The sequence below is a fragment of the Lactuca virosa genome, chromosome 2, assembly GCF_052849685.1.
Source record: "Lactuca virosa cultivar CGN04683 chromosome 2, Lactuca_virosa_CGN04683_v6, whole genome shotgun sequence".
Lineage (NCBI taxonomy): Eukaryota > Viridiplantae > Streptophyta > Magnoliopsida > Asterales > Asteraceae > Lactuca > Lactuca virosa.
The window spans coordinates 152,341,357-152,353,189 of NC_136427.1; the positions used below are offsets into that span (position 1 = coordinate 152,341,357).

The window sequence follows — 11,833 nt, forward strand, 5'->3', positions numbered from 1 at the left end:
GTATTTTGATCCATGAATTTGGTCTTTCATGGTCTTTAGGTATCATGCTTGGAGTTAGGATCTGATTCTGGTCACTTTTGATCTAGAAGGTTGTGAGACATGCATTGTACAAGCATGTCTATAATGTTACGATTTTTATAAGTCATGGGAGTGCATTAATGCCTTATGGAAAGTATGAGACTTGGACTTGTCAGATTAATCTCTTAATTATTCAAGTGGTTCATCAACGAGACCACAACACAACATAGGTCTGGCCGTTTGCGCGGTGGGAAGGAAGCCATTGTGATCTGACCTTGGGACCATGGCGCGGTCAAAGGGCTTGTTCGCGGTGTAGAGGGTTGTACGGTGAGCTACGTGGTGATTTCTCATGCATTACAATTTATTGCTACATTCAAAGTGCGCTATGCCTCACGAATGATTCGATGTTCCATGAAAGAACTAAGCACATTGACATATGATACCATTACATTAGAGATGTCATTGCCCAAGACAATGTCAATGTGAGAAAGATTAACACCAAGGAAAACCCGGTCGACATGATGACGAAGCCGATTCCGACCGCCAAATTTAAACTTTGTTCATATTTGGTTTGTATTTCAAATTAAGTCCTTAGTGACTTTTGAACACTGTATGTTTTTCATTTCACTCTGACTTTTGAACACCGTATGTATTTCATTTCACCCGATGGTTGCAGGTTACGTTGTTGAAGTTTGGTTTCGTCTCAAGGTGGAGATTGTTGAATATGATCTGAATCAAAGCATGCATGGGAGTTTTTTGTTTGGTGACACATTCTAAAAACTGTTGCTAGAGAGTTTGGTAAGCTGCATAGCTTCCTTGTTCAATAAGGCTGTCATTTTTTTTCTTTTATTTCTTACTCTCCAAGTAGAGTTCTATTAGGACTCTTATTTGATTCTTATATATAGGATATATTAGATACAATTTTAATTATCCTTCCATTCTCGTTTTTACACCAACACAAGCCATTATAAGTTATAACCCTTAAAAATTATAGAGATTAATATAGTGTTCTTTCAAGTGGTTTTTTTCCGATTTCGGGTTTTTCCACTATAAATCCGATGTTATTTTGATTGGTTTTTTACGTTCTTAATCTTACAAGAGGAGCCAAAAGCTTGTTTTCATTGAAGAATTTTATCAAACACTTGGTGCCCATAAAATATAAACAAACCATATCTGTTAAATTAAGGGTAGTTTTATGTACAAGCAAATTAGGTTTCTATTAGGTAGATACTTTTTCTTTTCTTTCTTGCCTGGCATGCAAGTTTCATTTATAGATTATCATTCTATGCACCTTCAACCCGTGAATTTTATGCACTATTTAAAATAATGGAATATAACAAACCACTCGAGAAAAGCTTGCGTATTTATTGCCAAGTTGGTCACAGCTTAATCAAATACAAGAAGTAGACACATCGTACATGAGATTACTTGAAACTAGAAGTTCAATAACCAAGATTGAAAGAGTAAGCAAGCAACTATGACAACAAGTCAATTCAATCAGACAATTAAGGTAGAAAAACATGTACATGAGAAGGACAAAAGAAAAAAAGTGTACAATGTAATCTTACCTATGGTTTATACTTTATAGCTAACTTCAAAATGCATCAAACTGCATGTGTGAATTTGTTGTTTCTCTAAAACTGCCATCCCTGTAGGAGATTACAAAAAGTGGTAAATTGGAGAGTAATGTAATCTTTTTCTTGGAGAAAACATTAATCTGATAATAATAATAACCAAAGAAGACACCACATACCTCTTGTTGTTTGGTCTTTATAAAAGTGTTTGGGTCTTCCATTACATGACACAGTCCGAAAGTTGTATCTATTAACTTCAGATCCGGAGTAGTTGATTGTCCATTTGTGAAAACCGCTATTTCTGGACAATTTTTGATTTCCAAAGCATCTAATGATGGCCATAGAAAATCTCCCTTTCCTAAGCAAAATCCCTTGAGATTTGGAAGCTTTTCAAGTGTTATGGATTTTAGACAAGGGAACACAACCTCAGTAATCGGTCTAGTTTCGGAATCTTCAACTTGCTTCACAATCACATCCATACTCTCACAGTCACTTATTTTTAGCACTTGGAGCTTCAATAGACTACCAACCATGCAACCACTGAACACGTGTCCAAGAAGTGGACAGTTATTAATTGACACCTTTGTAAGGTTTGGAAAGTTCAACACTATCCACCGATTGCTCTTCCACATATGTTTTAGTTTCTCTAGTCCATTCAGAGCCACCTCCTTTAGCTTTGGAACTACCACATACTTGTTTGTCTCATCTACTACTTCAAATACCTCCTCTATTGTGGATTCAACATACTTGGGTTTGATAATATAAACCTTTTCAAGATTCTTCAGATTAAGCAACTCCTTGCATGGAAAAATTATGCTGCTTTTCAACAATTTGTCACCATACTCATGTGCATCTACTTCAATTAAATTTGAAAAAGACCAAGGGAATTGAAGTAGCTTTATCATATCTGGAGTAGAGCACATAGGGAGTTGAGTATGCTACGAAAAAAAATCAAACATAGATCATCACAAACATGACAATTATAAAAGAAAATTACATTTAGTATACAAACGTATTAAATGATTGCACGTTCTATTATTCTTCAATGAGCCAACATGTATTTCCAATCAACAATTTAGATTTTATCGATTATTATTTATTTATTTATTTTATTTGTGGGGGGTCAAAACGAAAGTAAATATTTAGTCTAGTTGCATTCACATACTAAATATTTACATCCGATTTTCTTAGGAAAAAATATATAATTATGTTATTGTATTTTCAGCTCTTGACATGGAAAAAACTAGTCACGGTTAGTGGGTCAATTGGGCCTGTCTTTATTTCATCTAACTATTAAGTGGTTAACTGATGAATGAGTGAATATAACATCTTTCATAACAAAATCAACAACTTAATAACTTAGAGATGAAATATTAATTTACAATAAAAAAATAAAATTGCATATTTTTCGTAACTTTTTATAGATACAAAAAATGGGAAGTGGTTATGTATCTTCATTTGGTTTTGCTTTGTGTTTCCTTCCGGAATACACATAAAACGACATGTTGACCTGGTTAAATGATGAAGTAAAGTAACAACATACCTCATGTGTAACATTGGTCAAATGGAAGTTGAGGCTACATTCAAGACTATGTTTGCCTAATATTGTATGTATGTAGTTGAGCTTCGGAGCCTTGGAGTGACCAGATGTGAAAGTCATCATTTGTAGGCAGCCATAAATCTTAACCTTTTCCAATACTGGCCATCTGAACTCATTCATCCCCAAGAAGAAACCCTTGATATTTGGTAAGCCACCCAGTGTAAGAGACTTGAGACGTGGGAACACTATTATAGATTTAGATGTTTCTCTGTGCTCTCCATCTTCCTTCAGAATCACTTTCATTGCCTTGCATTCTTCTACAGTCAATTCTTTGAGATGCTTGAGGCTTTCAAGTGTGGAACTTGTGAATATATATTCCAAAACTTCACACTTTTTGATTGTCAACATCGTTAGGTTGGCCAATTGAAGCAAAGTCATATTTGCGGACCTTGGGATGGTGATTGCAGTACTACAAGTATCATCACTTCCATCACCAACATTAGTAGTACTATCAACTCCATCATTGTTGACTCTTTCACTTTCAAATAGATCCACTACATAAGATGGAAACACTCTTGACAAGGCATGACAATCACGTATAATAATCTCTTTGGAGTATTGGCTTAAGAACCAAGAAGCAACACCGACTTGAGAACACTACAACAACACATGAAAAACCAATGGATCTATTTAAACTAACAAAGCTTAGCTGTTTGCTATGTACATGCACACTACAATCTAACACAATATTTGTTTCTAGAAATGTGGTTAGAAACAAAAGTGCTTCCTATAACTAAAGTAAGTTGAACTACAAAAGGGCAATATACAGAAAAATCACTATATTTCGGGCATTTTTTTGCAGTTTAACAACTCCATTTCAGTTTTAGCTCATTAAACCTACCCAAGTTTGAAATTTCATTCTATATCGACCACTTTGACCTCCTATAGCAGGTTAAAGTGGTCATAATTGGAAAAGTTGTCAATGTTTAGTCCAATTAATTTTACTAAAGCCAATCAACGTTGACAATTTTCTATTGTGACGACTTTGGGTTGCTTTCATGAGACAAGCTGAAGTAGAGTGCCATGATTTATGAAGAGAAAATAAATGGAATTGGACTTTTCACAAATTCCAGGTCACCACTGGCGTGACACATCAGCAGAAATTTTTATATGGTTCTGGTGGTGGCAGATAGAATCAAGGACATGAGACGAGTAGAAAGATCATAAGAAGCATACTTCTAAAAGATAAAAGACAAAATCAATCTGAGCAGAATCAGGATAAGGATAGAAGACCAAAATGTGGGCCCACTTTTGAAGGATTCAAATGGTTTACAAGATGATAGAGAGTTCAAGATGGATTTATGTTGAAAAAATGGATATATATATATATATATATATATATATATATATATATATATATATAATTGGGTATATTTGTCAAAGTATGAATGTATGATGCTATAATTGGAAGAAATGAAAGTAGGATGCTATAATAAGCAAATAAAGGAAAGTATGTTGAACAGCAAAAATGACTAAATTATAGTGGTTTTCAGTTTTTCTGTATACGGCTCAGGCCCAGTTCAAAATTAGTATAGTGCCATGAATTATGAAGAGAAAATAAAAGGCATTGGACTCTATAACCAATTACCCCCTCAATGTGGGAAAATGAAAACATAACTTTACTCCTAAATTTATTATTAGGAAATGAGTTTGCAATGAATATGTTTATATTTTTGCACTTGCATTGATTACATCATCTTCTTCTTGTTTTAAATAATTTTACTAACATGAACGATTAATTTAGGACACAATGACAAAAGGAAGAGAAATTTAATATGGAGAATGTTAGCATCTGATTAATAATTAATTTATTCCAAGTCTTCCATCATGTGTGTGTGCTACATCTAAACAGGAGTCTTTTGCCACATATTGTATTTATATATTTTCAGTTGGAACACTAGATATAGTTAGGTAAAGTTTCTTATTTTTTAGTTCCATGTCAGAAAAAAAAATCTCTTAAACAACAAACTGAACTTTATTAAGCTAAAATTGCAAGCTAGGAAACAAAAAAAGCATCAATAAAATCATTTTTGTTCCATTTCTCATATTACTTAACAAAAAATCAAGAGTAATGTTGATATGACTTATATACATTTATCAATCAATTTTTTTCTCTCCCTCACAATCCGGTCTAAAACTGGATAAAAAAATGCATTTGATATGATTTATAAACTATAAACTATGAAAAAAAAAATTGGTATGTAGTTATTTATTTTGTGTTTCCAGCTTCAGAAGAATTAGCTTAGGGAGTTATATAAAGCAGCTAAAGGAGAATAGAATATTAAAAAAACAAATAAAACAAATAACTGAATATGTAAAGGATCCATTTAAGAGAAATGATACCTTGAACTGATCATCGATACTCTTTAGGCATGGCAGATTCCACAGTTTCGAGTGTTTTAAGAAGAGGGAAAGAGGATATGGTGTTTGTGTGAGTAGATATTATTTCTTCATTTTCATCATTAATATCTCTATTTGAAACAACTTCCTCAATACCATCACAACTATATATCTCCACCTTCTTTAAGTTGGGAAGAAGTTTGCCCATGAGAGGTGAAAATAAGTACTTTATGCTATTGCAAGACATCAAGTGTATGTTTGTGAGGTTGTGGAATGAGTAGGATTGTGATTGGTTTTGAGGAATTACAAGTTTCTTCCAATTGCACTTCCACACATCACTCATCCTCTCCATATCAAATAACCTCAATTCCTTGAGGTAGGGAAGTAGTAGTAGTAGTGGTGGTTGATGATTATATTTATGTGGAGTTGTTGTGAAATCTGTGTTGCTGCTGGAACTCTCTATCTCAAACACCACTTCAACATCTTTACAGTCAGTTACTTGAAGGAAATTAAGAAAAGGTTTGGGATGAATTGAGGATATGACATTAATCTGCACATATCTCAACAACAAATATAATTACAAATCTCCTACAAATAAATATATAAGTGTTGTAACATCAAAATAGAAATAGAAATTGAAAGCCCAATGACATCACATACCTCTTGGCTTTTGTGAAGCGATTCAATGTTTGTCTTTATTTCTTCACAAGGTCTCCTACCATCTATACTCACATTCATAAGTGTTCTCACATCATAATTGGTGAGAGTCGGTGTGAATACATTTACAAACCTCTCACACCATTTTATTTGTATCCATTCAACAGATTGAAAGGTACGGATGAGGATATCAGAGCTACTTTCACCTTTGATCCTCCACAACTCTCTTAGCTTCCCCAAACCATATACGTCAATTTGTCTCAAGTTGCTACTGTATTCTTCAATTTCACCAACACAACTCATGTCGATGTTAAATAACACTTCAATGCTTCCACATCCTAAAACACCAAGCTCTTCCAGACGACCCAATAAAGACATGGGATTGGTTGGAAACAGATTCACAAGATTATCACAATTCGCCACTTTAATCTCTCTCAACATGCAGGCATTAACTTTGTCACTACTACTAAATTGATAAGGCCATATCTCTTTCAGCTTATCCATACTAAAAATTTTCAATATCTCTAACTTAGGAATCAACATCTGCACAATAATAAAGACATTTTGATCATCAATAGCACCATCCAATCAAATATATTTTTCTTAAGGAATGCCTTAAATAATACTCCATATAAAGTTTCATTACTTAGTCAATCTATGTAACTGTTAACATAAATGTTAGTATAGAGGTACCTCTTTGTTAAAGAATGGTTGATTTTCAGAAACGTTACTGGATATAGAAGATGTAGTCCCAGGATAAATGCTAGTGAAATTAGGAAGGCCATCTAGTATCAACTCCACCAGCTCTGGTAGCTCAATTACATTAACAGTATTGCAAAGACTAACCAACTTTGGTAGCCTATCCAATTTTAGAAACTTTAGCTCCTGAAACTTAATTACACCATTCTCACTATATGCCAGTACATCCAGAACAGGGCACTCAGAAATTGTGAGACGCTCAAGCTTCATCAAACCACTTACCATAGGAACTGTGAAGAGGCATTTCAAGTTTGCACACTTGAAAACATCAAGGACTCTTAAATTATTAAAAAAATGTTGAGGCACACATTTGGGTTCCACTAAAACTTCTTCAAGATCCTTCATGCCATCCACCTCTAAATAAAGCACCTCAGTTTCCTCAAACAACTCATTCATTCTAGATTCCAACAGCTCATCTTTGCTAGTGACCAACATCAATGTGTTTTCAAATGAGTGCTTCTTGAAGCCCGTATAATCTCCTAAAGCACGTCCCATGGAGATCTTGAACCTTTTAAGTTCCATAAACAACACATTCACGGGCTTACCACTGTTATCAAAGAACTCAACTTCTAATGCAGAAAGGTGCTCTGACAGTTGTGCTAATTCAACATGATTGCTGTTTGTGAACCTAATTGCCTTTTTATCATCTACCCTCATATAACTTCAAGATTTTCCATTCTTTCATAAAAACCTTCAGGAAACTTAAGCGACTTATCTCCATCCATAAGTCTCAAAAGTGAAAGGTTTGGGTATTTAAAGTCTCTAGGAAACTCAAACATGCCCATGCAAGTAATAGAAATTCTGTTACAAATTTCACTCATTCCATCACTACTCCACTTTGAATTATCACCATGATTAATTACCCAAGGATGGTCACACTTAGAAACTCTACCTAAAACAAAATCGAGCACAAGATCATGCATTTTGACACACCCAATGTAATCGCCATCCATCAACAAATTTGCTTTTTTGAGACTGTGTACATGCGTCTCTGTCCCATCTCTAGCCTCTCCCAAAGTAGAAACTCCATTTAACAACCGTAAGCCCCATGCATATCTTGTGAGTTCCTCGATTGGAATATTAAAGTCATCGGGAAACAAGCCACACAGAAGAAAATTCGCTTTTTCCTCCTCTTCTTTTATATAGTCATAGCTTATCTTGATACTTTCTTGCACATAATCAAGATTTTTATTCTCCAAACGGCGAAGTGTATCTCTCCATGCACCCTTTTCTTCAAACTTAAGACGACTGGCAATGAGATTAATGGCAAGGGGCAAAAACCCACATCTTCTCACAATCTTTGTTCCTATTTTATTCAGCTCATTATCATGTTGTTTTAAAGCACCTGTAATTTGCCAAAAGAAATTCTGTGCTTCGGGCTCCTCCACCACATCCACTTTAACGATTTTCAAATCTGGATCAACTTCTACTCCAATTTGTTTGCAAATATTTTCATATCGTGATGTTAGCAACAGCTTGAAGCCGTTAGGCAAAGGACTCAGTCCAATATCTTTGAGTTCAATCATCTCCCATACATCATCTAATATCACTAAAATCTTTTCTTTTCTTTCTGACATTTTCCCAAATGTGATACGAAGACGATCTGCCCTTGCTGCTACACTCGTTTCAGTTAGAGATAGGCCCATGTATTCTGCTACAGCTTGCTGAATAGAAAGCATGTTAGTCTTTTGCCCAATCACCACCTTCACAATCCAGTCAAACATTTTCTTATCTTCTACAGTCTTTTTCAGTTGTTCCATCATAGTGGTTTTCCCCACACCACCCATTCCACAAAGGGCTATCACTTTGCTCATGTGATCTTGTTGAAGGAACTCAAGTGCATCCTTAAAAGACTTCTCTCTCGATTTAAAGTGATTTTGGGCATCACCAACTGATGGCGTAGAAGTGGATGCGTTATTAGACTTCACTTTCCCAAGAGGTTTTTGAGCATTTGCCCACATTATCTTAATATTTTCATCAATAAGACTTTCCATCTCCTCCGTGATCTTGAATGCATTCCTTCCTGCTCGATACCTCATTTTCATGTTAAAACATCCATTCCCAGTACTTGGACTGTTTAGCCTTTGAGCTTTTTCTTTAGTCTTTTCGACTTTTTCCAACCACCCCGATACATGAGCAGGTATCTCCAGATTACTTCTATTGTTTGTTTCCATGTGATTTTTGACATCACGGCTTGTATCATCCAGTAGCTTTATTTTAGCATTCATGTTCCTAACATGCTTTGTGGAGGAAAAGAGATATCCCAGTTGTTTCTTGACAGGAGCAATTAAAGATTCAACAATAGGACCAATGATTGCGGATACAAACTCCATCTTCCAATATTCTAGCTGTTAATAAGACCTGCAAACCATGTAAAAAATCAACACAAGGGATGAAATTGTTAAAAGTTGTTGATTGGTATATATTTATCCATGGATATTTTCATTATTAACTTGCAGAACTATCTTTTTTCAAATATCATATACAATCCATAGATAGTTAGTGTTATAAAAATTTCCTTCACACATAACACGTTTGGCTAGAAAAGAATTTGTAGTTGGTAAATTCAGATTTAATTTGTTGTTTGTCATCCTTGTCAACTTAACCTTTGTTTTCTTTGAAATGATTGTGAGTGGGAATTGATTGTTAATTTCAACATCCTCATCATCATCGTGTAAAATTGTGAAAGATGAGGAAGAATATCGTAGCTTTAATTAGGGGATTTAGTAATTGGAAACAGAGTGCCACAGTGATAAAATTAGGGGTTTTATTAGGGCTAGAGCTGATCTCTACGTGGAAGCATCCATCCTCATAAAACTATTCCTCCGATACATTTGTTCAAAAGAAGGAAAATGAGGAGGCATTGTCATTCATTTAAACATTTAGTTGATTTTATCTTTAGAGCACTGAGCATACACGAACAATCCACAAAGAGTAGCAAAGCAAACATTTTTTCATATAATTTAGTCAAGGATCGATAGATTCAAAACAAAAACCAGCTAAAACAGGTTATTCGTAAACAAAGAGAAAAACTTTCAACAAAAACGTACCTCGCTCTACTGTATGGGCCTGTGCTAATGCTTGCTGTTTTTGCTGCTTTGTAAAGTATGTATGTGAACAAGTGGTTCGAATTGTGAAGAAGAAGGCCAATATATGAAGTATGAACAAGCCTCAATTATTGTTGGTGCGTTGCAAATAATATGGATTTGGATGAGTTGAAGTAATGCAGTCAACAGTCATAATCTAGGTACTAAACCGCCCACTAAAATAATGGAATGCCAGAAAAAAGTTTTAAGTGATATTGACTTGGAAGGGTAACAAACTTTTGACTTTGTTCACGTTTAGTCACTAAACTTTTTTTCGTTATCTATTTACCACTAAACTATTGAAACTGTTCACATTTCACCGACGAATAGATGCAAATGTTATCAGACACGACGATCGTCGTTGTTGTCATCAATTTCGTGTAGGGCGAAACTAGATCCTATGTATAAGTGTGGTGAAGAGCCTTAAATTCCTCAACCATAGCATCCTACCAAAAGAGATCAGATACAACCTCTCTGTAGGACTTAGGACTCAGGTTTTGACAATTATGTATATTGACAATAAATAAAGCAAACAAAGCCGAATAAGACGAAGAAGAAAACTCCATGAGTTAGGTAGACTTAAAAGTACCAATGGACTTACAAAGTGGTGGAAGATTCATAGTCACTGTAGGTAAGAAGTAGTCTCAGGAGTAGGAGGGGTGTCTGATATTGTGGTTGTATTATAAATTGGGCCATCAAGTGCAATGTCATTGACATAGCTATCAAAAAGAACAATAGACTGTAGCTATGTCATTTCATGAGACTTGGTAGGAATGTAGAAGAACAAAATATGCTCAAGTAAAGTGGTGTGTCGCGAGACATACAACTTCTGAGTCGTTGGATCATATTACAGATATCATTTCTGACCAATACCGTATGCATGATGATCGTGGAGATAATTTGTTTCTCTCAACATGTGGGTGGAGAACAAACCAAGTACACCAAAAAATTAATAATGATGAGTAATCAGGTAAGTGACCATATAGCTTTTCGAACGCAGATATCCCAAGATTATGTGAAGTATCGATTCGATTGATCACATAATTAGTGGTTGGGAGTAATTCTCCCCAAAATGCATTAGGAACCTTAGAGGATAGTAACAAAGAGCGAGCAGTTCTAACAAGATGTTGATGTTTTCTTTATGCAACACTGTTTTATTAAGGAGTATCGACACAGGACGATTAGTGTATGGTATCATATGATGCAAAGAACTACATGAAATCATTAGAGGTATGCTCCCCCTAAGTCGCACCGAAAACATTTTATAACAATGGAATGTTGTGTCTTGACAAGAGCATTAAAACTATCGTAGATTGTCAAAAAGCCAAATATATGCTTCATGAGATAAACCAACATTTAACGAGTGTAATCATCTATACACGAGACAAATGTTGATATGACAACAAGATTTGAAGCAAGGAGCTGTCTAGATTGCTAAAAAAACTTAAGGATCCAAAGCAAATGGTGGTGTAGTGGTAGAAGGACAATTAATCTCTATAGAAGGTGCAATAAACTGTGGTAGATGAGATGTTCATGGGGTAGACCAAAAAAGAATATAATGGATGAAAGGGGGAAAATGTGTAACACCCATCTTTCTAATATGATTGATTGAAGACTTAAGGATTTCAAGATAAGATTTTGGGGAAAAATCTTATGACACGGCATGGTGGGTTGTAGACCATGACGTGGCCATGCCACTTAAATGAGAATCGTGCTAGCTGGTGACAACGTCGTGCTGAAGAAGTAACCATGGCATGGTGATCGTTGTATCCCAAGCCTATGAAATTAGGGTTTCTCTC

The 11,833-nt window shown here is 35.1% G+C and overlaps 1 protein-coding gene and 1 pseudogene across 2 annotated transcripts; both read right to left on the reverse strand.

The window, feature by feature from the left end:
- Positions 1 to 1,363: 1,363 nt before the first annotated feature.
- On the reverse strand, positions 1,364 to 10,124 carry LOC145159619 (disease resistance protein RPS5-like; annotated as a pseudogene). The gene is made up of 7 exons (XR_013737808.1): positions 9,999 to 10,124; positions 6,883 to 9,309; positions 6,193 to 6,732; positions 5,536 to 6,082; positions 3,136 to 3,789; positions 1,772 to 2,530; positions 1,364 to 1,667 (listed from the first exon to the last, which is right to left on the reverse strand). The product of XR_013737808.1 is annotated as a disease resistance protein RPS5-like (transcript).
- Positions 1,613 to 4,051, reverse strand: LOC145157888 (uncharacterized). The gene is made up of 4 exons (XM_079076866.1): positions 4,034 to 4,051; positions 3,857 to 3,919; positions 3,136 to 3,789; positions 1,613 to 2,530 (listed from the first exon to the last, which is right to left on the reverse strand). Exons 1-4 carry the CDS (start codon positions 4,049 to 4,051, stop codon positions 1,613 to 1,615), a joined length of 1,653 nt encoding a protein of 550 aa, XP_078932992.1.
- Positions 10,125 to 11,833: the final 1,709 nt, after the last annotated feature.

Excerpts from the sequence above, each read along its gene's own strand:
- LOC145157888 (XM_079076866.1), bottom strand. Across the intron at positions 3,790-3,856 it reads TGTTAGATTGTAGTGTGCAT|TGTTCTCAAGTCGGTGTTGC; the intron begins GTACATAGCAAA and ends GTGTTGTTGTAG. Across the intron at positions 2,531-3,135 it reads TGACCAATGTTACACATGAG|CATACTCAACTCCCTATGTG; the intron begins GTATGTTGTTAC and ends TTTTTTTCGTAG.